Source organism: Trachemys scripta, chromosome 21, assembly GCF_013100865.1.
Source record: "Trachemys scripta elegans isolate TJP31775 chromosome 21, CAS_Tse_1.0, whole genome shotgun sequence".
In the NCBI taxonomy this organism is placed as follows: Eukaryota; Metazoa; Chordata; order Testudines; family Emydidae; genus Trachemys; species Trachemys scripta.
The window spans coordinates 11,336,265-11,363,430 of record NC_048318.1 but is presented as its reverse complement, the minus strand read 5'-3'; the positions used below and the strand labels follow the sequence as shown (position 1 = coordinate 11,363,430).

Sequence of the window (27,166 nt, the reverse complement as noted above, 5' to 3'; positions counted from 1 at the left end):
TACTTGTTTTTTGGTTAAGTTTAGCCACAATGAAAACTTGCCGTTGCTCAGTTTTTTCCTCACCTTGCATGCAGTTACGAGAAGCATTTGCAGACTCTTTGAAAGGATGAGATGGCAGTGTTTCTTTTAAAAAGACAAAGTCCTGAAACAAACAGGATGTCCTCAGAGACTTCAGAGAGGAAAATAATCCTTAGCACTTCTGTATTGTTCAACATCTTCAAAGCGCTAAGTCACTGTAGTCCTGTGCCCTGGGCTGTTAAAATCACTAGTCTTTCTGGATTTCTCCTCATCCAAGATGCCTTGCAGGCTACATTTTAGGATGCGGAGGCTGTATTAAGCCCTTGTGCTGTGCAGTTCCCTTGACTTAATGAAACACAATTTCTTTTTATCATAAATATTATGAAATGTTCAGAGCCCTGGGTAAGAAATTAGGACAGATGAGCTAACTTCTATCTGGGGTACTTGTAGAATGCCAGTCACCATAGTATCTAGGCACTGTGTAACTGCCAGCCGACATTTGATACTATTCTGTAAAGGTCAGCAAACCACAATACACAAAGCCCTTTGATTTGGCATATAAAGAGCCTCTGCTTTGTAATTTCCATGTTACCTTTCTTCATGTGGTGCATAAATGTCCAAGTGACATGCATCTTTGATATACATTAGGGAGTTGCAAAATTGAACTAGCGAGATTTTTTTTTTTTTATGGCTGGCCGAGCAATTTCTTCATGTGTTTGTGCTATTGATTCATGGCACAGTTTTAACATCCTAATCGAAAGCCTGTATCTTTCCATCCTTTCTTCATGCCTGGGTAGCAGTCTCAGTTTAACACCTTTGGAAATGGTCAGCTAAAAAAGGCTGATGTTCTTTTTCACGTTAAAACTTACTGTGAATGAGGCACTGTTGTCTATGATGATGGGTGCCCTAGGCATACCTAAAATAAATAGTTTGAGTTAGAGCCTGTACCCTATGGTTCTGGTCTAAGCTATGCCAGAGTCCTGTGACTGTGAGCAAGTCACACACCTCTCTGCCTTAGCTTCCCCATCTGTAAAATGGAGATAAAACTTACCTGCCTTACAAGAGCATTATGAGGATTCATTAATGTTTGTGAAGTACTCTGCAATCCTTGTGGGGGAAAAAGAGTTATGTTTTGTCATGGGCATGCTTGTATTAATCTCTTTGGAATTCTAACTACTGTGTTTTGTGGGCTTAAATAATAGCTATGTGTTGTTTCTCTGGGTGTGTAATAACTATCTTATGCGGACTAATTATTATAATATTTACATAGCGCCATTCATTCTGACATGTCCCAATGTATTTTAAGAACTGTATGCATGTGGCATCACTGAAATGCAGCCACTTCTGGGGTGGAGCATGTCAGCCAGGCAGACAGCATGCTGCATAACTTTGGGGTTGGGGATTTTAGTCAATGACCCCGAGACAGAGCTTTAAATTAAGTTCCATGGGATCGTAAATGTCCATACAGAGCAGGCAGGATTTTAATTTTTATGGTCTTGTTTAAAACATCCCTGCACAGTAAACTTCATGGAAGTCGGTGTTATCCCCTTTGAAGCGATGAAGGTCTGAGTTGACTCTGTCAGGATTCAAACCTGTTGATCCAGGGAATCTAGGAAGTGTTCACGGTTACTGATAAGATCAGTTAGCAGCCCTTTTCTGCTGTGGGTCCCTGTCTTGAGGAAGTGCCTGGTAGTATTTCAGGGTGCTTGTGCTTGGAACAGTAAAATATATGGTGGTATACTCTGTTTACAGCCAAGCTGTCCTTAGCTTTTTAAAAAATTGTCCGTTACTTAAGGAAGTGTAGCATAAGATTCACTGCTGCCTTCTGGAGATGAGCTGATTAGCAGTGGATTGTGTATATTATCTGTTGTTTTCTGCGTTAACTGTAGAATTCCAAGAAGGGAACATGGACCAGCCCAGCGGAAGGAGTTTCATGCAAGTTCTTTGTGAGAAATACAGCCCCGAGAACTTCCCATATCGTCGAGGTCCTGGAATGGGGGTGCATGTCCCAGCAACGCCACAGGGATCACCTATGAAAGGTAGGGTTCCTACTGGATCTGTGCGTACAGGGGCTTGAGGGCAGGATCATTTCATCCCATAGCTCAGGGGTTCTCGACCTTTTTCTTTCTGAACCCCCCCCCCCCCCCCACCATACCACATGCTATAAAAACTCCCCGGCACAGCTGTACCATGACAATGGCTCTTCTGTATATAAAAGCCAGGCCAGCATTAGGGAGACGCAAGCAGGGCAGTTGCCTGGGGCCCCACACCAAAGGGGGCGTCGCAAAGCTAAGTTGCTCAGGCTTTGTCTTCAGTGCCAGGGGCTCGGTGCCCCGGGCTGCAGTCCCGCGTGGCAGGGCTTCAGCTTCCTGCCCTGAGCTCTAGCGAGTCTAACGCTGGCCATGCTTGGCGGACCCCCCCAGAAACCTGCTTGCGGCCCCCCCCAGGGCGCCCCAGACTCCTGGTTGAGAACCAAGCTTTTACTCATCCAGGAGGAAAAAATCCTACTGAATTACCAAACCAAATAATCACACTTGTGTTGCTGTATGGCTTGTATCACTATTATATCGCTTCTCGGGTCTCTGAGCTCTGGTCAAGTGTTGTATACTGCAGTAGGGCCCATAGTCTCTGGGTAGGATTGGGGCACCGTATAGACCCACGCTGCTGGCCTGGCATTGTCCACAGCAGCAACTTGAAATTGAACAGGCCACCAGGATTGGATCAAAGGTGCTGGGGCAGGTTTCTAGGCATGAACCTGGGAGCCAAGAACTCTTGAGATGTAGTCCCAGCCCTGCCCACCCTCTCTGGCTTTGGGAATATTACTTCACCTCCATTTCCTCATCTGTGAAATGCGAATTCCTGCTCATTTCAATTGCCCAGAGGTTAATTAAAGCTCCTAATTACTGGCAGGGGGATAGTTGCTGAAAAATGAGTTTGACTCTTCCCCACCCCACTCTACTGCCAGTTGGAAAGAATCGTGCCCCAAGGTTCTCCTGCCAATAAAGTAAAGCCCTGTACAGCGCTGAGATCCAGGGAGGAAAACTCTGCCCAGCTTGTCCCTATTTCAGTCATTCTTCAGTGGCTGCAGCAATGTGTATTTGGCACAGGTGTCTTAAACATTTTAAATTACTCTGGATTCCGCCCAGCACAGCTGTTCTGTATTTTCTGGGCCCAATCCAGTAACATGCCGAGTGCCTTCAGCGCTGATTTGAAGTCTATAGCAGTTAAGGGGGTTTAGCACATCACAGGTTTGGGCCCTTGGTCAAGCAGGATCACAATGACTTCAGTCTTTTATGCCATGTGAGGTTGCTTTCCTATTTACTTTGGGATGCCTGTTGGATGCAAACACTAGGTCTACTAAGAGACATTGCACCAACACCCTCAAAAAATGCCCCTTTCTCCTTGCTCAATATCCTAACTGCCTTGGGGCCGATCCAGAGATGCATGTCCTCTGGTATAGGCATTCTATTACCCCCACACACACACACACACACACCCCTCCCAGGATCCATAAGATAAAAATCCCTATATCCAAAGTCTTTAGCTAGAACTGGGTCAACTTTGTCACCTTTTATCTAATCTTTCCCCACACTCTGAGAGATTTGGATTTGGTTCACTTTTTATTCAAACAACTTATGGTTTGGGATTTAGCAAACCAGAGCCACCGCTTATTTGTCAGCCTCTTGCCTATCTCTAGTTGAGACTATAGTTTAAATTCCCATCAGGTTGGTTTGTATCATAAGCAGCCCCAAAGGGGGGAAAAAGAGGAAATTCACTGGGCGAAAATGACAATAAGTGGATTTGACAGAAGAGAACAAAAGTGAGAGCATTCAGTCAAGGACAGAATGTACCATATGTCACTCAAAGTTAACCTCAGTAGAGAATCACCTAATTTTCAGTGTGCCCTCTTTTATTTATATTATAGATAGCTACAGAAGCTAACAAGAGGGTCCCTGTCCATATGTTCTAGGCACCCCTGACATAACTTAAAAATAAATTACAAATAATACCATAATTACAGCAGTATAATTTAATATAACTTTCCATCAATGAGCTAGGTAACTTCAAATTGCCTTCCAATAATCCCCTACTCTTCTTTTCTCCTCTTGTTCTTCTCTTGTCCAATAACTGTCAAATACCAGGAGGGAGAAGGGGGTAGGGGAAAGAGATTTTTATGAAGGTAATCTCTGAGATCTACTGATCATACGCACAAAATAAAAGTGCTTTATCAGAGTGGGTAAGAAAAAAAGTACATTGCGTTTGACACTTGTAAGATATGGTATATTTCATCCACATGCTGAATTTCCCTGTAGAAATAGCTTATTATTATAAACCAAACATTTTTAGAGAGAATTCTTGGCAGTGGAAATTCCACCAGGAGAGGCAGCATAATGTAGTAGTCACAATACAGAACTGGAAGTCAGTTTCTATTTCTGGCTCTGCTTCTGATCTTTGTGTCTTAGGGCAAGTCACTCATGGCCCAATTTTTCTGAAGTGCTAGGAACCTACAATTACAATGAACTGCAATAGGATGTTTGGGTACTCATCACCTAGGAAAATGAGGCTGTGAACTTTTTTTATGTCTGTTGATAAAATAGGCATAATAGCTGCGTCACAGTGAAGTTCTATTAAGCAAAAGGACTCTCTCTCAGGTCAAATTTAAGCCCAGGTTTAATTTTGTAATGTTATACAACAACCAAGCTTTTACAAAACCTAAGAGCAATATTATTGATTTTTTTTTGTAAAAAATTCAGTGGAGGCAGTTTTTAAGGAAACCTTCTTTTGCCATATTTGCCACTGACATTTTGCAGCCTTGTGCTAAAAGTAAAATTGATTAGAAACTGACTATAAACTAAAATGGAATTGACCACTGTGTTTTCATTGAGATAGGCGAGAGAAAATGCAAACAGCATAAATAGTGAAATTACTGCACATTTAGTTATCTGTTTTAAAATGTTTGATTTTAATCTGACTTGCTTGGCAAATGTAAATCAGTATACAACGACTAAATGATTGATTAATCCCTTCCTTTTGCTGGATTTCATGCTTGTGTGTGTTCTTTGAGACTAAGGGATGATCTTCTATAGCTGGGAAAATACGAGGCTGACGGGAAGGCATCTTGTTCCTCCCCCATTTCAGATCGCCTCAACCTTCCAAGTGTGTTGGTGTTGAACAGCTGTGGAATAACCTGCGCAGGGGAGGAGAATGAAATTGCTGCCTTCTGTGCTCATGTGTCTGAGCTGGATCTCTCTGACAACAAACTTGACAGCTGGCATGAGGTAAAGCGATTACGCCTGTGCCTTGCTAAATAGCAGCAATAACTGCTGCTATCACTGTATTTATAGTGCTAGATCTGAGATCTCAGTCATTTCAAAGTAGTTAAATGTGTCCATTTTAGAGTGGTGTAGTTCACATTTGAAGATCATGTTTATTGCTCTGTAGCTGTCAAAGTCAATAAACTTGATCGCTGTGCTACATTCAGGGTACGTCTAGGTTGAAAACGCTACAGTGGCACAGCAGTAGACACATACTACAGCAATAGGAGGGGTTCTTCTGTCGATATAGTAAATCCACCTCTCTGAGAGGCAGTAGCTAGGTTAACAGAAAAATTCTTCCATCGGCCTATGGTGTCTATACTGGGGCTTAGGTCAGCATAATTACATCCCACAGGGCATGACGTTTTTCCGTAGCCCTGAGTGATGTAGTTAAATCAACCTGACTTAATAGCATAGACCAAACCTCAGGCATTTAACTCACTTTCCTTAGTAATTTCTGAACTCATCTTGCAGGTGAAAAGTATACTTTCCTTCAGTGCAAAGCATTGGAATGATCATTCCATGCACCAAGAGGTTAATGAGCAATATAGATCATTAACAGAAGGAGTGCAATCAAAAGAGTTTGAGCAGAGGACTGGCAGCTGAGACTCCTGAGTCCTATTCCCAGTTCTGCCACTGATTCTGTATGATTTGGGAAAGTTAGAAATCCTCTCTGTGCTTCAGATGTCTCCTCTTCAAAACAGGATTAATAATGCTCGTCTACCTCACAGGCGACTTGTGAAGTTTAATTAATTAATGCTGGTAAAGGGCTTTGAGGTGCTTGGATGAAATGCACTATATAAATGCAATATAGTAGTAGTAGTAGAATAATTAGAGTACATTAAACTATCTTGTGTCTTCCCCTGCTCATGCTCTGCTTTTATCCCACTGTTAATTACTGGAAATTGACATGAAAAAAGATGAACTGTGACCTAACCTTATTTTTAAAAAATTTTCAATTATTTACTAATCACTAAACAAGAAGTGGATCTAGTATTGATGTAAGTCTTCTGATCACAGAACAGATCTGTTAGGCCAGGGACAGCATCAGCTTTCCCATGCTGCTTTTTGCTCAGCACTTCCCTGGAGGGGCCCTTCCTGTGGGTTAGGATAGGAGTTCCGTTTCCAAGGGGCTTGTTCAGATTCTATGGCGACTGCCAACTTAAGAGTCCATTTGTGCTAGCTGTGATGATGATCTTGTAGTGGTGGCACATGGTCACTAGGAACAGGAGTGAGAGCACCAGCAGCTCATTTTTATGTTGGCCTCTGAAAGTCCACCAGTTGGTAACTTAGTTTCTATCCATCTGGTCTGTTTTAGTGCTTATTTGTGGTTGTGCTCATTTTAGTTGTGAAACACGTTCTAGCGGCCTTAATCAGTTGAAAGGCAGGTACATCCATTCACTACCACCCCCAGATGGTGCTCCCTATACCTGTGTCTTCCCATTTATACAGCCTGGTTCTCTGCTACAGTTCGCCCAAGTCATTTTCATCACCCGCTTCTTCACACCCAATCACATGCCCCTTAATCTATTCTGCATCCTTGATACATATATCCTGGCTGTCCCCTTTTTCTAATCCTTCACCCTAATTCCAAGCTACGCACATACGCACCTGATACATGCCAATAGAATAGCTAGCCCCAAGCACTGTTACATGTATGTTTGGATTGAATTCATAACCTTTCAACTCCAGCACCACGTGCGTAAGAAAGCTGGTGCTTTCATAGATTAATGGAATCTAATAAGGAATCCATTGCGCATGTACAATGAAATTCTATCAGTCTTTTATTTTAGGCAAAATTGTGTGGTCTCTTCTTAGTGGGGAACAGTGGAAAAACTGAGCAACTGATCTGTGTAACAATCAGACACTCGAGGGACATGCTCTTGCTTCTCTCTGCCTAGAAAAGGGTCCACCAGCCTTCTAAGATGCTGGATTCTGTGACTCGCTATTTCTTAGGCTGGTATTCAGGTGGACTTTCTGATCTCTCCCAAGGGATCTGCTTTCCCTTATCAAGCTGCCTTCAGAGTGTAATTAAATGAACTGTTGAGGTGAATGTGCAATTAGCCAATCAATTGAGATCAGTGAATAGTTTGAGTATGAATTACAGATAGCTATCTAAAAGCCTTATATATTTTTTTTATCCATATAATTTCTTTGGCTCACAGTCCTGCTGGAGGATCCCTTTCTACAAGATGGAATATTATTGAATGAGGTCTGATTACCTCCTGATATGCTTCTTTCTCTTTTTTTGTTTTGTTTTTTTTTTCTCCCCCACTAGGTCAGTAAAATTGTGTCAAATGTTCCTCACTTGGAGTTTCTAAACCTGAGTTCCAACCCTCTGAATTTGTCAGTTTTAGAGAGAACGTGTGCTGGATCTTTCGCTGGTGTTCGCAAACTGGTGCTAAACAACAGCAAAGCTTCCTGGGAAACAGTCCATACAATACTGCAGGAATTACCAGAGTAAGCATGAGGCGCATGGTGTGAAAGGAGGAGTGCCCGCTGCATGCAGACAAAGCTCATAACAGGAAAGGCTGCTGGGTGTGGGTGAGTGGGCTGAGCAGAGGAAGGGGATTTAGTTTCTTTGGGACTTGGAAGGGTTTAACTCTTGCCATTGGGCCAACTGAATGTTTTATTGCATTTCTAGATCTGAACTTGCCTAGAGCTTTGCATAGGTGCATACACACATTGAATACATCTAAATACTAGCATGAATTAATGGATTATGGCCTTCATGATTCAGCATGTGACACTCTCTTTTCCACTGAGCAACGACTGAATGAATGGCAATGCACCGTGCTAATGGCTTTTGGATGGGACATAAATCTGAGGTCCTGGTCAGTTGTCATTAAAGGTCTCATCACACTTTTCATGTGTTAATCTCAGGGTCCTGTCCAGTTTCCACCTTGGCAGTGCCATTCCGCCTCCCTGAAATGCCTTTGCCATTTCAATTGGATACCAGATTCCTCTTCTTGCAAATTTGTAAAGAAATCTATTATTACAGTATTCTGCTTAGCTAGTACACCCTTAATTGAGACAGCCACTCTGTTCCCAGGGAACCAATTTAGCCTACTGATAGCTAATAGTAATGATTGCTGCTTAAATGGGACAATGGTAGCATAAATTCTGTTTAATAGAGACATGTTCGGCCATTGCCAATGTAGTCTGAGAAAGATTTAATCAGATGTGAAATTCTAAGTTCCAGTCTTAATACAGAAAGGTGTTAAATATTAAAATAAAAAAACCCACTGAGCATTATTTTTATTCCCATTTCTTTATTCAGTACAATATTTCATTTTAAATGTCTTCAGTCTGTTTCTTTTTTGTTGGCCTCTTTTTTGGGATGCGAGGCTGCTTATCAGAGTCTTTTCCCAGTTAAAAGGATTCATCATTATTATTAATTTTTGTCATGCCTTATTTAAAGCAGTTAGTTAGCATCGCTGTCATCTGACAAATGCACTCTACCTTTCACCTTAAAAGTGGTCACATGAGTGGACTTTTGGCCAGGAGCTGGGGTTTATAGTGTGGTAATAATCTTTAATGTTCCTGGTGTTCATTTTAAATCTCTCGTACAACCTCCATGACTTTGGTGATAGGAACATCCATAAATAGTGAATGGGTTTTCAGCCTCCACTTGTGCAGTGATGAGCCCATCCATGCCCAAATTGGTGCAAGGTGCAAACATTGCTAAAAACCAGCATGCTTGTTCAAGCCCTTTAGCTAGTGGTGTTTTCACCTGCAACACCTATTAGTTGGCCTTGGCCAATGGATTTTGTTGGGTATAAACTCTGAAAATTTCTTTTTGTGCGTGTTTTAACTATTTAAAGGTTACTTGTGAAACTATTCCAAGGAGTTGTCAGAACTTTTAGTGGGTACTGGCACCAGTGAAGTACATAGACACCATTTGTGAGCGTGCAGATTTGTGCAAGTGGAGGCCTGACTGAAAATATACAAAATATAGTTTGAAGAGCTTTGACAGTCATCTAGCTGAAAGATGGTGTAGGAAGTCCTATCTACACTGAGGTTTCAGAGAGTGCTGGGGCCTTTCATGTTTAAGTAATTCTTGAAAACTGTGTGTACAGGGGCCTCTAGGTAAGACCGTTTACAATTTAACAAGAAGCCTTCAAGTAAGAGCATATTTCTTTCTGTGTGCAGCTTGGAGGAGCTCTTCCTGTGCCTTAACGACTATGAAACAGTGTCTTGTTCTCCAGTTTGCTGTCAGTCTCTCAAATTACTCCACATAACTGACAATAATCTTCAAGACTGGACTGAAATTCGAAAGCTCGGAATTATGTTTCCATCGCTGGACACGCTTGTCCTGGCCAACAATCACCTGACAACCATTGAAGAATCAAATGATTCTTTGGCAAGGCTGTTCCCTAACCTGCGATCCGTCAGCTTGCACAGATCAGGTGAGGTACTGAAAGCAGCATGTTCTTTGTATTCCTTGTGTAAATGATAATGCCTGATCTAAACCTTTGCTTTGGCAGAAGGGAGGAGGAATATTCTCATTTTGGTGCAAATTGAAACCTGTGCTTTAACAGGGTGGGGAGAAGAATGTTATTTTGCTAGTGACATCCTACATCTTTGCTAGGAATGAGCAGTCTGCAATCAGTATTGCTTCCTGCTGGCTACTTGTGTGTTAAGCAGATCAGAGAAGGTGGAGAAAGCACATTCTTGTACAGTAGAATATCCTTGTTAGGCTCCTGGGTAGCGTATACTAGTGCCAGGGGCTACAGTCATTTTCAGTCTTGTCTACCCCAGCTTTTAAACTAAGTCTGAAAGTTATTCAGAAGTGCAGCCCAAGCAGGACTGTAATAAAAGTTGTCTGGCTAGTGTGGTAGGTCACTAACTGGGCTAGAGAAAGGTCTAACACAAGTCATATTCCCTCTACACCCAAACCACGTTAGAACCCCATTACTCTATAACAAGAGAGATGTCCAAGCTGTGGAAGTTAGATCTGGATCTAAACTTTTCCAAAATGTGGATCCCGCTCCCAGTGCACACATCAGGAATGGGATCCACCTGGACAAAGCATCTTGAACAGCCATGGTTATTGTAAGTCGCTTTTCTTTCCTTGGTTTGGATTAGGTAAGTAAATACCATTTAAAAAGTTAACTGTTTAAACAATTAAACATGTGTTTAAACGGTTAATTTTGCAGGGCTAGGGCAGCTCCAGCGGGGCTGCACCACACCAGCAGCTATGGCTGGCGCTGAACGGTTAAGGCAGTTAACTGGTGAGACTAATTCTTACCAGTTAACCTTTTACATCCCTAGTTTGGGTCATGGCCCATCTCTAGCCATAACTGTTTGAGAATGGGTCTTAAACGCTGTCGTCCGGTCAGTGAAGATGGACCTTAGATGATTTCATCATCGTCCAGAGAGGAATTTGATCTCAAAAGTGGGAATGTGGTGGAGCCTACAAAAGAGCTTCCTGCAGTATTTTTTGTCAAGAGGATGCAACTTTTGCCGTTTAAATAGCTGAGTGTGTTGTGCATCAACTTGACAATGACTGATGGATGGGCATCACGATGAATTCCTCGCTACATGTGACCCTGATTTAAGATGTAGGAATAACATCGAAGCCCCATTTCCTAATGGTTCTGATCTGAGAACACACAAACAGATGCCACTCTGATAACTTGAGAAACATGTGAGGAGAAGATGATAAACAAGACCTCTACCTACCCTTTTCTGTTTCTTTTAGCTTCTCCTGCCACTTCTGGCACTTTCTTGTTCTCTAAACAATGGTTCAGACTAAAGTGTCGACCTGTTGCTGTCATTCAAACCCAGGTGCACAAGATTCACATCAGTTGAGCTACCATCCTGATGAGGACAAACCACTGCTAGCCATAATGAAACATACAGTTTTGCTGTGTACTCCAAAGGCTGGCAGGCATTCTGTGCTCTCCAGCCACCATGTTTTCAGGAAGAATAAGTAAGAGTAGTTCGGAATGTCAGTGACTGAGGAGCCAGTTTGCATTCTGAGGGTAGGTTACAGTTTAATCAACCTCTAGACCCAGCGTCCACTTACAGGCACACACATTTGAATGAGCATTACTGGAGCACACACAGGGGATCAAGTAGAGCAAAACCCATCCCCTGTGTTTAGATGTTAGATTCTTTTAACTGTGGGTATGGAAGAGGCTGCACCAGAAGCTTTGGCTGAGGCCTCCCTACAAATAAGCCCCAGAGACTTTTCTCATCCAAAAGCTGAGGCTGGAGAATCAACTGGCATAGCAGTGAACACACTTTGTACCTCCGAGCCCCAATGATAGGTAGCTATGGGACAGATCACAGGTGCTAAATGACATTCGACTTCCATCTCCCAGATGTGCATGCTTCATTAGCTGAATTTGGAAAACCTAGGAATAAAGTGCTGTGTAAAAAAAAAAAAATCTGTTCAATTACAGCTGTTTTCCTAGTGTTTGTTTGATCCTCTCATTCTCAAGAACTCTGCCATGAATTTCCTGGAGAGTTTTTGTTCCAGTTTGGCTGCCTGATAATTACCAGCAGTCATGGGCCCTTTTCCTCTCCCTAACTTATAAGAGTCAATACACAGACTCTAGTATAGATTCACCTAATGCATTATTGTAGTTGTTGGTTTATTATACAGAGCCATAGAGGGATTAAAGTAGGGGTGGCCAGCCTGAGCCGGAGAAGGGGCCAGAATTTACCAAAGTAGATTGCCAAAGAGCCACAGTAATACGTCAGCAGCCCCCCATCAGCTCCCGCCCACCAGTAGTCCCGCTAATCAGCCCCTTCCCCTCCCTCCCTGCACCTCCCGATCAGCTGTTTCGTGGCGTGCAGAAGGCTCTGGGGGGGGGAAAAGTGAAGGCATGGCAGGCTCAGGGGAGAGGGCGGGAAGCGGTGGAGTGGGGGCAGAGCCAGGGGTTGAGCAGCGAGCACCCCCCGGCACATCGGAAAGTTGGCACCTGTAACTCCAGCCCTGGAGTCGGTGCCTGTACAAGGAGCCGCGTATTAACTTCTGAAGAGCCGCATGTGGCCCCGGAGCCACAGGTTAGCCACCCCTGGATTAAAGTATTAATAAAACCCCTTTCCCATGTATCAACATGCTATACAATGTAAGCACCAAGCTTTGTACACCATTTAGTAAAACTGCAGCTAACTACAGGAAAATAAACCTTTTAAATCAGACTTGAAAAATGCTGAGTCATTGAGAGGACCATCCTGTGGGAGGCAGTTTTGCTCGGGTGGAACCAAGCGTTCAACCCCGTTGGATACTACGCAGCACATGGATGATCTGAGGAGCCCCCAGTTGAACAGGAAGTCCAATGAGGACATAACCGTGAATTAAATCACACGTGTCGGGGGGATCTTGGGGTATGGAGAGTTCTTGAAAACTGATGATTTTAAATCCTCTCCACAGCGGCTGGACTTGCCAAAGTAACGATCTAAATAAAGGCATGACATGGAGTGAAAAGGTGTCAAATAGATGAAATGCACCACTGTATTTTGGATAGCTTGGGTAATTTGTTAGTTGAATTGAGATTGCTGTTTTAAAGAATGTCACCACGGTTCACTGGTGAAATAACAATTATGGCCACTGCTGCAAGATCCCATATCTTTCAGTTTTCTGGAGGATGAATAGTTGATAGTGATGTGGTCTTATTCACACCCTAATGTAAGTGAATTAAAGCATTAGACCATACACTTCTGGGTTTATTACTCATTCCTCTGCCTACATTAAGTCATTTTGTTAAGCCTTGTTTCTGCTTGTCCCAGTCTAATACCTGCTGTTCCTGCCCCTGCAACAGCTGTTGTCAGTTGATATTACTGAGGCTTTTGCATATTAAATATTGAAGAACTTGGTCCTGCTTAAACCTGCTTCTTGTCTTGCTGACTACTGTGGTTTAGCAGAGATCTCCAGTGATTTGAAGGTGATTAGTTTTCACAGGAGTTGTGATGGAACATCTCAGTGTGGGATGATGGGAGTTCAACCAGGTTTTCTTCTCAGAGTGGACACCTCCAGCAGTATAAATAAGCTGTTCCCTTTTCAAATTTAATTGCCTCTGTTAGTTTTCTCCCAGGCACAGTAGCATTTTAACCTGCAAAGGCCAGGTTCTTGGCAATAGTTTAATTAGAGGATGAATATGACCTAGTCCCCTATCAGTCATTCTCTACTATCCCCACCCAGCTGAGTGATCCACAGGTAGAAGCGGGAAGGGTTTTGAGCCAGTATCACAAGATGTTACTTATATCCCAGTGCGTGTGGTAAGCATGCCTGGCTGAGTTCATTACCCAGGGAATGTATTTTAATCGCAAGTTGACTTGCACGGGATATTACACTTGACATGGAAGAAGGGGACAAATATCTCTCTACAGTATGCCCTGCTACACACAGGAATTGCAATTCTGGTCTGAATGATCACTTACCTTCTGAGACCGCTGCAGTCCCTGGAACAACAGAAGCGTCTGACCTTTACTTGATTACGTGACTTGGGTTTGCTTAAATCAGACCTTTAATTTTTTAGAGATGCTGATTTCCTTTTATCTATTATAGTGGATATTATTATATCTACCAATTTCTAGTAAAAGCGTGTAATACTTGGTACATTAGACTTAACGGCTAGACCGTGCATGTAAGAAGTATCCTATGTAAGCCTCTATCTTCTGCCACAGCAAAAGGAAGCAAAGATAAGCATCGGAGTTAATCTTGAACACACAATCAAATAGATTGTCACCTGATCCCCAGCTTTCCTCACAACTTTGCTTCAATTCTCAGAAACCAGTACAGATCTGCAGAAAGCTGGAATTGGGTGAAAATATTTTCATTAAAAGGCTGGATGGCTCATGGGAATAGGATACCTGCAGGTCACGAGTTCAAATCCAGACCTAGCTTGGTAGTCCCTGAAAATTACCCTTTGATGGCTGCTTGGTGGTCCCTGAAGTGACACAAGTCTGGCTTCAGCAGTACTAACCAGAGTCCTTTTTATCAAAACAGCCATAACAAGTTATGCTAATTGTCATTCAGCAGAGATGCCAAGGACTGAATAGGCCATGGAGATTGAATTCCCCTCTCAGAGATTGTCCCTCCAGACTGATAGGACAGCATGGGTGAGCTAATGCTGCTCCTTCCTGTGCATGAATAAGGGAATTCAGTCTCTAGCATTTCACCAGAAATGCACTGACTTGTCAAACACACTTAGATTGTCGTTCTCCTGTGTTGAGATCCATGAAATAGTATTATGGTCAACTCGTATGCTAAATAACACAACGATAAATGGATGATAAAATGAAGAATTGGCTACACCTGTCTTGTGTGCCCTTTGGCTATATCTGGTATTCTTTGATATATTGTATATCCCCTGTGTGTTTAAACAACTCATTTCTTAAAGCAGGTCTGCATTGCTGGGAAGACATTGACAAACTAAACTCTTTCCCCAAGCTCGAGGAAGTGAGATTGCTAGGAATCCCTCTTCTGCAGTCCTACACCACCGAAGAGCGGAGGAAGCTGTTAATAGCCAGGTCTGGTGTTTCAGTTTGCTCTGCTCAGTAAAACATACTGCACAATCACATGATCTGAGATGATCAACTTCTGGGGGGTGGGAAATGAGATGAAGTGTCTGTTAGGGGCACTGCAGATTCATGTGGTATGGATGCACTTGATGATTACATGTTCTGCTCATTCCCTCTGGGGCACCTGGCATTGGCCACTGTCGGAGGACAGGATCCTGGGCTAGATGGACCTTTGGTTTTACCCAGTATGGCCGTTCTTATATAATGTTAGCTGCAGAAGGACTTGGAACTTCTGCAGAACTAGAAGGGAACATGGAAGTGGAAACAGTCTAAACAGAAGGCTCCCGTCATAGACATTAGTCTGTCAGGCACTATGGGTATTGGTCCAAAGACTATTGACTTTAAAATGGGCCTTGAAGCAGGCCCTCAAAACAGTTGGGCTATTTAGGATGATCTTAAACCTCTGAATAATATAGTCGTATTTGTCCATTAGAAATTCTAAATACTTGTTTCAATGGGTACAGAATCAGCATCACTGGCTATTTCCAAGTTAGACATTGGGGAAATACTTGTTGGATTGCTTTTCTATTTGTACAATCAATATTGCTTTGAGAATGTTTCCACATTTCCAATCTCTTGTGTTTTAAATAGAACATTTAGTATGTGATAAAAGGGTAGCATCAAGGTCATGAGACCTGGGATTATGCCTTCTGGGGTCCCTCGTTTCCAGTGGGTGGGATATGTAGCTGTTCAGGAAGCTGGGTAAGATTCTTGGTTGGGTGTGCCCTAAAGGATTAAAATGTGTAGCTACCCCTTTTGGTGTGAGTGAGCTAAGTGCAATAATTATATATGCTATGCTATACTACACACTATAAAGCAATTATGTACTGTAGAATAGTACGTATTCCTGTGTACCTGTTAGAGCTGGTAGGAAAACCCTATGTAAATATCGATGGAATATTTTGGAGGAAACAAAGTTTTCATTTTGTTCGGTTTTTATTTTTTGGAATTTTTTGTTTTTCGACAATCACCTCCTCATCTTCCCCCCACTGGGGAAAAAGGTGGGAAAGGGAAATAGAAAATTGTGATTTTATTTATTTATTTATTTATTTATTTATTTTCCAATAACTGATTTTTTTTTTAATTGTATGGAACATTTTTGAGCAAAATAAAACTTTTTTGCAAAAATTATTTAAAAAAAAAAAAGTTTCCACAAAAGTGTTGATCAGCTCGAATTAATACCTGCAATACTGACCCATATTAATATACTGTATTATTTTATTGAAAGGAAATGTATATCCTGATTAGACCACAAAATGAACCTTAATTGAAGGAACTGTTTCTCCATAGGATGTAGGAGGCAATGGCTTAAATTTTGAGAAGTAACTTACACTTTTGGGGGACCAATTTGAGATGCCTTAAAGGGGCCCTATTTTCAAAGGGTGGTTGGTAGGCTGCTTTCATGTGTCTCAGGTGAGCCACCCAAAAATCATTAGTCACTTTTGAAAATCTAATGCTTAATCCTGGGAGTCAGGACTCCTGGATTGCATTCCTGGCTCTAAGAACAGGAGTACTTGTGGTACCTTAGAGACTAACAAATTTATTTCAGCATAAGCTTTCATGGGCTACAGCCCACTTCATCGGATGCATAGAGTGGAACATACAGACAGAAGATATTTATACATACAGAGAACATGAAAAGGTGGAAGTACGTATACCAATTGTAAGAGGCCAATCAATTGAGATGAGCTAAAGCTTTTTCTTCTGCTGCTACTGATAGCTCATCTCAATTGATTGGCCTCTTACAGTTGGTATGCGTACTTCCACGCTATGCATCTGAAGAAGTGGGCTGTAGCCCACGAAAGCTTATTCTGTAATAAATTGGTTAGTCTCTAAGGTGCCACAAGTACTCCTGTTCTTTTTGCGGATACAGACTAACACGGCTGCTACTTTGATTCCTGGCTCTGCCGCTGAGTCATGGTGCTTGGGTAAGCCACTTCAGTTCTCCATGCCTCAGTTTAACCATCAGTACAATGGGTATAGTAAGAACGTACTTATCTTTGAGGTAAGTAACGAATGTTTGTAAGGTGATTTGAAATCCTCTGATGGGCAGGCACTAGAGAAGTGCTAAATATTTATTATATATGCACAGAAATAAAAATGTAGTCAAATAATGCATAATTCTAATTGGTGCCCGAGACACTGCATAGCACTTTGAGAGTGAGGTCTTGGGATCGAAGCTATGTGGCCCTGAGGATAAAATCGCATTCTGCTGTTGGCTCTGGAGTCTTGCTGATCATCACAGCTAGATTTTCGTATCCTCATTAATGGTGTTCTTCGGTGTATTCATGCAGATTGCCGTCTATCATCAAGCTTAATGGGAGTGTCATTACCGATGGGGAGCGAGAGGACTCTGAGCGATTCTTCATTCGGTATTACCTGGACTTCCCACCAGAGGAAGTCCCATTCAGGTACGAACTTCAGAGCTGGAATTCAGAGAAAGCGCAATGCATAGGAAAGGAAAATGATGTTCATTAGACAGTTTGAAAGTGTTCACCTGAAAGTGTGTCTTACAGCTGAGAAATGACACTGGAAATCAGGGCTGGGCCTTGTAACACCAAAAAATTCCTTGCCCTCCTACCATCCTTTCCTCCCTCAGTCCATATTCATTGATCATCTCCCCCACACTCCTACATGGGGTGTGTCTGATCGCTTACTGATTCACTAGTGTGTCAGATCCAGCCTTAAGCTGTCCCTTCCAAGAGCTGTTAGACTGTTCTGTCCATGATCCTCATTGCCTCTCCTAGGCAACCCCCACTGCCATCTCACTAATCCCCCTGCCTCCTGGAGTCTCTTGAAGCCCATACTAATACTTCTTTCTGGTGCCAAAACAAAATGGCTAATCCTCGTGCCATCTGGTGGGTAGAATGTACATAGGGATAAAAGCTTTCCCTCTTCTCAAAACTCTGATCACAAGTTTGTGTGGGGTTTTTGCCAAAAACAATATGCTCTGTTATCTGATGATTTCAGTAAACAAATGAACTTTGATAGCAGCTATGCGGTCAGTAGCCTTTGGTACGTACATGTGATTATTGCTTCTTAATGGAATGAGGAAGGCTCGATCAAGCATCAAGTCACTGCACGTAGTACTTTGCATTTATTTAGCATTGTATCCAGAGACCCAGTGCACTTTACAAACTGAAGCCTCACAAACCCCTTTCCTGAGGTAAGGAAGTAGATGAGTAAACTGAGGTACAGAGAACTCAAGTGACACAATGGGTCACCCAGGGAGTCGGTTGCAGAGCTGAGAACAGAATCCAGGCGTCAGGACAGTCGGTCCCTTACTTAACTATGAGGCAAAACTGCCTCAAAATAGCTCTGCAGTTTTAACCTACCTATGCAATCACTACATCAGAAGGCTCGATTCACGAATGACCCCAAGGGTGATTTGGGAGGGGCAGGAGATGATACTAAAAGAACTAAACAGTTTCTTGCATGCAGCCTCTGAATGACTTCAGTGAAAGGGATCTCTGCTTAAATACTACAGTGATGGGTGCCCTGTACATAATTAAATGATAAATTACTGAGAGAAGGAGAATTGGGTTTAGACTCAATTACACATCAAGCTTCTATGAAGATCGTAAGCTTTGCGGTAGGGATTGTCTTCCTACGTGTTTGTGCGCACCTAGCACAGTGGAACTGATTCTAATTGGGTCCTCTGGATGCTGTCACAGTCTGAAGTAGTAATAATCATCTAACTCCTGTCAAGAGGATTTAGATTTAGGGTGAAAGCTTTACAGAGCAACTTGCTATCTCTCTACACTATCTGTGTAAGACTAACGGGAAGATGAAAGAAATGTGTGTGTCCTCCAGCTCCTGGCCTTTAAAGACCATTGCATCCATCTTCCTGATCAATGGGCTCTTTGTCTGAATGCCTTCATCCCCACAGCTTCTCTGAGAGACTTGTGCAGCCTTAAAGGCTGTTTTTCCACTCCAGAGAGCTTGTGCCCCTTTTCAGACCATGCTACGGATGGCTGAGGTGTCTCCAATGCTGAGTTCAGGTTTCACTTCCTGGACCATTGTACTCCCTATCCCCTCCCCCACACACACCTGGTGTCCCTTGTTTCTGAAGTGAATTTTCTTACCACTATCTCACACACGCACGCACCCCTACCTCTCCAAGTCTGGCATCTGCTCTCAAACCTATCTTTAAAGTCTGTTCCTAGTTAGATCAAAGCAAGTGTAGCTGATTAATTGGCAGGGATGCAGTCAGCATTGCTCATACAGGGATCCTGGCAATTCTGCCAAAAACAGCTGAGCTGGACATGTCTGTACGTGAAAAGCTTGCAAACAGAAATGACTCTCTTGGCTAGAGAGGTGTATCCTATTATCTATAAAGAAAATAGTATTCTGTCTCTTTAAATCAGCCTGGTTGCATTGTAAGTATTTGCAGCCTACATGTTGCATGAATTGGAAAAGGAGTGAAATGTATAGCATAACTTTCCATCCTTCAGTGGCTTGTGTTTAAAACTTAAGGCCTGCTTCTTGAGTGACACCTCTTGTCGGTGGATTTCTAATGAGTTACGTTCTTGTCTGGGCCACTGTTCATATATAGAAAATCAAACGGTTTTAGCCAGGTTCACTTCTTCCGGATCTTCTTCTCTGGCAGTCAGTGTCTATCAAGCTGTGGAAGGTGATTATGTAAGTCTCAGAGGTGCCTATTACCTTGGTATCGAAGTACCAAATGAGTACTGTGTGTTAGTCTTTATGGATTTGGGGGAATACAGTTGTTTTACTGCAGAATTTGATTATGGTACAAGAAACAGGCTGTGAGATTTTTCTGCCTTTCCCCAAGAGGGGAAATTGGGCTAATGTTTCACAACACACAGCATGTTTACAGTATGTGTTTTCACTTCCCCTCATTCTCCTCCTCCACTGTACTGGTCCCCCTATTCATCCCCACTTTTCGCCTGCAGCCCTGTTGCAGCAGAAGCTCAGGTACACTCAGACTTTCTGAGTCTGCTGTGCTCTCTGTTCCCTTTTCTGCCAATATTAGGGTTGCCAACTCTCCAGGATTGTCCTGGCGTCTCCAGGAATTCAAGATTAATCTTTCATGAAAGGTTATGTCCTGGGACGAAACCTCCAGGAATACGTCCAACCAAAATTGGGGAAGTGGGTTCTCTCTCTTACTCAGCCTCCTGCTGGAGGCATAAGGAAGTGCACTGGGGAAATCTTCATTCCTGGTGTCCAGGTGATTAATGCTAATTTAACTGTTTGTTTGTAAAATATGGGGAATATGTTTCCTCCTCTCCGAGCTAATGGTTTTCTAAATAGGTCTGATTGTATCTTCCTGTATACTGTGAGAAAAGGGCAGTGGCCTGTATTTGGGCACTCCTCCCCATTGAAGGCTCGTTTTGCCTGAGATGATAGGGAAATCCTAGTGCGCTGTGGCCATTACCTCACGCTCTGCGCAGACAGAGGGCCTGCTGTTGTGAAGGAACATTCCTACATTTAACATGAGTCCCCGGGGGCTCCCATATTGCCAGGCTCCATCATCCCCTGACTGGGGCCGTGACACAGCACTGATCACGTTAAGCTCTGAGTCAGATGGGAAACAAAAAGAGCTTTCTGTGCAGCCCACTGTGGAGAGACTCTGAAACGTTACCTCCTGTCCGCAGCTCTCTAGCTTTGTCATGTCAATTCCCTTGTACTTTGTGTTGAGTTTTTGCCACTTTCCCAGCCCGTCAGTAGAGATGCTACCTTTCTTTCCTGATGGGAGAGATACCAGCTGCGGCGGGGAGTAGAGAAGAGACTTGCCTCTTCCAGGGAACGTCTCTGTGTGGCTGGACCTTTTCAAGACAATTCTTAGAGCTTGTCTACATGGGGAAATTGGCCGGCAGAACTGTAGCAGTACAGTTCTTGGTAGATGTAATCCTGGAATAAAAATTACCTTCTTCTGGTATCATTTTTCACTTTTTATTCTGGAATGGAGTGTCCCCCTGGGGAATGATACCAGCATAGCAACAGGGGTATAATTAGATGGCTGTAGTTCTACTGGTCAGTTTCCTCATGCGGATAACCGTTTAGTTGTTTTCTCAACTCCATCGAACCCATGTGGCCACCAAGCCACTACTTCTCTCCGCATCCCCCTCCAGCCAGGGAAAGTTCCGTGATCCATCCTGCAGCTTGTTGGATTCAGAGAAAGTCTAACGTATCAGATCCAAGTGGCCTTCTGATGGGTGTGCAGCACTTACTTTAAAGGGACCTGATTTTCAGGGTCTGAAGTACCTTAAAATTGAGGCAACTAAACTCATAGTTTTTGAAAGTTTTGACCAAAGTACTTTGTATTATTATTATTAATTATTATTTAGTATTATTTAATTGATACTTTTTAGTCATGTATTTGGGCAAGAGAGGTAAGCTATTGTTAGAATAATTTCCAGTTATTCAATAACTTTTCTCAGTTTCCTTAACTGATTAAATGAATATTTTCAGAGCAGTTCACAGGTATTCCATCCACATCTTGAGTTGCTGATAATGCCTTCTTCTAAAACACTATATTCTGCCTTCCATTCAGTCTAATATCTTTGCTCCTTTGCAGCTTTGTCCATAGTCTGAGACAAGGTTACTATAGAAGATGGCCCTTCTGCCTTTGTTCCTAGTATGGCAATTCGTATCAAAACGTGTACCTTCATGCAACAGAGGATTCTCTTCTCTAGAGATTGCACCTCAAGTTAATTGATTAGCTCTTAACTTGATTGCAGATTAACTGGTGAATGCCATGTGGTCTAGTTGTTAAAATGAGATGCAGGGTGACTTGTAGTTAAAATGCCTGGGTTCTCTTTTTGGCTCTTGCTGAATCACTGTGTGTCTTGGCCAAATCTCTCGACCCCTCTGAGTCTCAGTTTACCAATCTCTAAAATGGTTACAATGCTTAACTCACAGATATTAATTAAGCCTTGCAACTTATTTGCAGAGGTGAAAGATATCAGTATTATAGTTACAGAGTGCAAGTAATTTGTGAGCAGTCTGACAATTGTATGAGCAGTTATGACGTAGCTTTCTGTTTCTTATTTTCTAGGTATCATGAGCTAGTAACAAAATACGGAAAGCTGGAACCCTTAGCAGTAGTGGATCTTCGGCCCCGGAGCAGCGCGAAGGTTGAAGTTCACTTCAAAGATAAGGTGGAGGAAATATCCATCCGTCTAGATCAGACGGTGGCAGAATTAAAGAAACAATTAAAAACTGTAGTGCATTTGTCAACAAGCAACATGTTGCTCTACTACTTTGACCATGAAGCTCCCTTTGGTCCCGAGGAGATGAAATACAATTCACGGGCATTACATTCTTATGGCATTCAGGATGGAGACAAATTTTTTGTGGAGCCCAAATCTAAATAACCTCTTCTGGCTTTGTGCATTCACACCAACACACACACACACGAGCTAAAGACTTTTTGCAGGGTTTTTAGGTTGGTTGTTGGGTTGAGGTTTTGTTTTGTTTTTATACCAGTTGACTTCTTAGCCCGGGTAGTGTGCCGAAATCTGCAAGAGACATGCCACCATCTGATGCGAATGAACTTAAGAGGAGATAACTGACTTCAGTGTGTGTGTGTGTGTGTGTGTTTCAGGATGTCTGATACCTTGATGTTCTCGTTACTCTTCCGGTATACTCGTGAATTTAGCATGAATGGTCAGCTCTTCAAGCTAAGAGGGGTATTACCGTCCATCAGTAAGGGAGTCAGAGCTCAGTGCAGAATTTGGTCAGTACTTCTGTTAGATTAAAGATTTGACTCAGCACTTGTCCACCCAGTTATTTGACTCAGGCTGTAAATAGCTGTATTGCTGTTTATCCAGCCAAGTGATGTCTCTAAATTTTTGTTGTTGTTGTTGAGGTTAGTGAAAGGATTTTAAGCAGTATTCAGCCTGATTTAGAACTCAGGTATTAGAGCATCCTAAACTACACTTTGTTTGCAAGAGTAAATAAAATGGGAGTGAGAAAATGTACAAATATAAAATAATCTTTTACTCCCAAAACTCACTATCTAGAGATCTCGTGCAAACTGTTCAACTTCACTAGACTTCTGGCATTGTGTGTAGTCGAGTGACACGTCTGATGTTACTAAAGGTTGGAATTAACAGTATTTTGGCCAAATAGGTTGATATGCTAATTTGCAGAAAACTCTGGCTGTTCTTGGATGGGTTTTGTGTCAACTGGGAATCCAAATTAACAGCACAACAGTATGCTGAACAGCATAGTGGAGTTGCTTTGAATGTCCTTTCCCTATTGCCTGCAAGATCCACTAATAAGCACTTACCCTTTGGCCAGTTTGTGTTGAGAGTAGAAAGACTAAAATCATTCTCCTGACAAAGTCCTATTCCTTACTATAAAGTCCTATTTCTTACTCTTGCTTCAGGAACCTATCCTAATCTAGCACTTTTCCCCCTACCATTTTAATGTGGACCCTCTGTTTAAGATAGGTATCCGTTTTGCTTACATCAGTTTGTAGAAGGTGAGTAGATGAGAAACCACTCGCATTTATCGTAAAGCAGATGTTCATGATCCAGATTCACTCCCCCGTGTCCTCCGCCAAACTCTCCGTGGGCATAGTGTGCTGATTTTAAATAGGCCCTTTTTTTCCTTTAGAGCTGGGTCACTTTCTTATGATCCTGCTGTGAAATCCTCAGCCCTTTTATGTATCTCTTGTAAATCACACAGCTGTTTCCCTTTACAGTGCCCTCCCTTGTTCCTCTGTCACCTTGACAAGTTGAAGACTTTACACTGACTTAAGCAACTACATTTTTAAAAAATGTTTTTCAAGCGGTGTAGTCAGGGATCTAGTTACGTATGAACTTCTGACCTTAGTTCTTTAACATCCTCTTCCTTCCCGTGCACTTTCTTTCTCGTGATGCTTTTGTCTGAGTTACTGAACTCCTTTATATTCTTGGAGTTGTGTATTCTCTTCATATTTTACCTGGATTGTCCAGGGAGGAATATAATCTCATACTCTTCAGATTCAGTATCTAGGAACTATTCAGCTGAGAGTGGTTCCACATCTAGGGTAAACGTAGAAATAAGAGGATTCGAGAGAGGTTAATTATTTGTGCCTGGTCTTCTGTTGTAAGAGTTGATCTCCTGGGAACATCAAGAAGAGCAATATAAAACAGACCAAGGCTTGCATGTATAACATGGAATCCACATGACCTGACTTGATCCAATAAGAATAAAGAACCATGAAATGGTGACAGTGTAATATGAAGTTTTACTTTTAAGGACTCTTGTTGCAGAATGTGCTTTATAAGCTGTAGCATAACTGAGGATGTATTTGCTGCCCATTTGGGCAGAAAATGCATTTGCTGCCCTGCAATGGAACGCCAAGCCAACACATGTATGATATATACATACATACACATAGAGGAAGTTGTGTTTAATAAGATATTTTATTATAAAACAAAGTTTTATGAAGATATGGTTGTTTAATATTAGAAGCTTATTTCTCCTGTTGACCTACTGTATGAGTATGTTGCCTATCAGTCATAAGCTTGTGCAGGTTATGTGACTGATGCAGATATAAAGGAATATCTGATCTAATTCTATAGAACGGTAATCACCTATCTTGGGTATATTTATGGCATTGTAACTGGTATTAACGAGACACTGTAATTATTGACCAACTGTTTTAGCACAATTAAATATCTTGGTTTTAGAGAAGGAAATAAAGTCAATTAAAGCATTTGATGGGATCTTACCAAAGGCCAAGTATGTGCTTGTAAGTTTGTTTGCCTGTGAAAAGTTTTGATTATATCCAGAAACAAAATTGGTGCTGTCGCCATGTTGGCTCTGAACAACAGTTAAATGTTATTTTTATGATGGACCTGGTAGGAATGGGAAAACTGAGTAGAAAAACAAGGGGTTTTTAATGAACAAGGATAACGCCCTCTTCACAGCTATCTGAGATTTAGCACTATCGTATAAACCAGATCAATGATTCACCCAAGTTTTGCGAAAGCCACAGCACAGACACTGCAGTTTCTCCACTCTAGGGCACAGCCTGTCTCTAGCCAGTATTATAGAACCATTCACAATCTGTCCAGCCAGCAGAATATGCATTTTGTAGAAAAACTTCAGCTGTGTAAGAAAAAAGGCCATGCCAAAAAAGGGAATGTTTTACACATCCAGATACTCAGCCCTGGAATGTGGAAGGCGAGAGGAGGGAGGGAATTGCACAAAATTCAAAATGCTCCAAATTGGATCATCTTCCAATTTTATTGCCCATTGGAAATTGGGTCCTATTTTTGCACAATATTCCCATTTAAAATCGGGCTGCTTTTGAGCAATTTCATAGAATTTTGGAAGCCTAAAATTGTAAGGGAATAAAGTTGCAGAAATTTTCACCTAATTCTAGTTAATGCCTAATAGTCCAGAATGCCAAAATGCTCTGTATTTGTAGACATTCCCAGTTCAATATATGGTCCAGAGTTATGTGTTTTGTTTATAAAAAAAAAAAAAAAACAACCTTAATAGCTACTACTCCTCCTGTGTCCTTTAACCAAGTGCTATTCTTGCCAGCTATTGTTTTGTTATTGATGTTACTTCATACACATAAGCCTCCCCTGGGTACTTTACATAGAGTGGATTTTCTAACTACTTAGTTTACAGGGAACTAGGTGAGAATTACAAATCAGAACGTTACACAGCTTTGTATAACGAGGTTAAATGCTGTGACATTTTGCTTTCTGATTTGTGTCTTGATTATCCACAATGTGACCAGATGGTACAGCTAGACTGCTGAAAACAGCAAATGTATGGGATGTGCAGTTGTAACAAAGAATGCATCCATGTGTGTCTGTTAGAAACTGCTGTTAACCCTCATGGTAGTTAAGTATGTACTCCTGGGTGGACAGTTAAGCCTAGTACACAGCACGATCTTGGGAAACCACTAACAAATGTAATCATAGGCCTGGTCTACACGTAAAAATTAGATTGACCTAGCTACATTGCTCAGGGCTGTGAACAATTTCCCACCCTGAGTGCCTTTTTGCCTAACTGCCAGTGTAGATGCAGCTGGGTCGACAGACAAGTTCTTCTGTCAACCTAACACCGCCTCTCAGGTGGCTTAACTACATTGATGGAAAAACCCCTTCTGTCAACGTATGTAGTATAGACAGACCCATAGTCTTTGCTCTACAGTGTGACCGGTTTTTTTGCCTGCAGTAGATTGGACCCTAAAGATTCCAAGCATAGATCCCAAGTACAAAATTGTTCCTCCATCAGTTGCCATTTGTGCTTGTAAATGACATGCTTTTAGTTTTGTCCATGTACAGATTTGAAAACGCAAAGCATCCCAGAAACTGTAGTGTGTATTCTCAGCAAACGCGCCATCATAATTTGACTGTTGTGTTCTTTTGTAGATGTTCAAGCAGACTCCCTCTCCATTATATGGGGGAGGTAGTCAGCCATTTCTCAACCTTCTGCCTCACTGATTTGTCTCCTGAAATTACTGGAAATTCTTTTGTTTTTCCTTTTTTGAATATAATTTAAACGTGAAGGTCTATTCTTCGCACTGTGTATAAATCTGTGTAATCTTTAGCAAGAAAAAATACGCTCCAAGCCTCCCTTTTCTCCTGTGTTCTGGTTTCTCTCCTGGGTACTGGAGTTAGGGGAAATATGCTTCCTGCTCCAAAATCAGCTTTTGGTTCAATGGCAGAGTTTGCTGAGGAACTCCTATCAATTAGGTAATTGGTTTGATCACTTCAATAAACTTATTTGAACTTTTGCACACACAAAAAAAAGTGTCCCGGGGGTTTCTTGACCACTTTCTCATTTGTTTCTTATAGCAAAACTTCTGCGCCCCCACCCCATGCATACTTTCCCCTCTGCCTTTGGGACAGTTAGAACATCAGTTCCTTGGTGCAATAAAGATCTGTTAAGGCAGCTTGTGTCTCGAAAAGCTAATGCACATTGTCTTGCTCCTGAAAGATTCCTATTGTTGAGACTGGTTGAAAGTGATTTTGAATTGTCCGTGCTCAGTGTTCCTATGCCATTATCTTAAGCACAGGTATAAAGTCAGCAGGAGCCCACAGCTTTAGAGTTGGATTTTGAAAAGCTTTTAGTGTTGACCTAATTCTGCTCCCATTAAAGTCAATGGTAACACTCCCATAGACTTCAGTGAGAGCAGAGTTGGGCCAATGTGAAATGCTTTGGAAAATCTACCCTTAAGCTCTTATCTCTTCATCCCTTTTTCCTCCCTGCATCCACCAATCTCCAAGCACCTATGCAAAATAATTTACTACTTCAATATAAAACCTGATCCCATATAGCTAGGTTAACTTAAACTCTAGTGATAATACCTTTAA

At 42.0% G+C, this 27,166-nt stretch overlaps 1 protein-coding gene across 9 annotated transcripts in view; it reads left to right on the top strand.

The window, feature by feature from the left end:
* Window positions 1-27,166, top strand: part of LOC117868478 (tubulin-specific chaperone cofactor E-like protein) — a 103,780-nt gene that overhangs the window by 11,425 nt on the left and 65,189 nt on the right. For 8 of the 9 annotated variants that reach the window (XM_034754423.1, XM_034754426.1, XM_034754420.1 and 5 more), the window contains 7 exons: window positions 1,908-2,057; window positions 5,158-5,297; window positions 7,612-7,793; window positions 9,486-9,742; window positions 14,693-14,819; window positions 17,165-17,281; window positions 21,892-25,322. In XM_034754423.1, the coding sequence (XP_034610314.1) occupies window positions 1,908-2,057; window positions 5,158-5,297; window positions 7,612-7,793; window positions 9,486-9,742; window positions 14,693-14,819; window positions 17,165-17,281; window positions 21,892-22,210 (1,292 nt within the window). In that variant the 3' untranslated portion in view covers window positions 22,211-25,322. Of the gene's footprint in view, window positions 1-1,907; window positions 2,058-5,157; window positions 5,298-7,611; window positions 7,794-9,485; window positions 9,743-14,692; window positions 14,820-17,164; window positions 17,282-21,891; window positions 25,323-27,166 lie in introns of those variants that run through there. The other variant, XM_034754428.1, reaches the window with a different exon arrangement.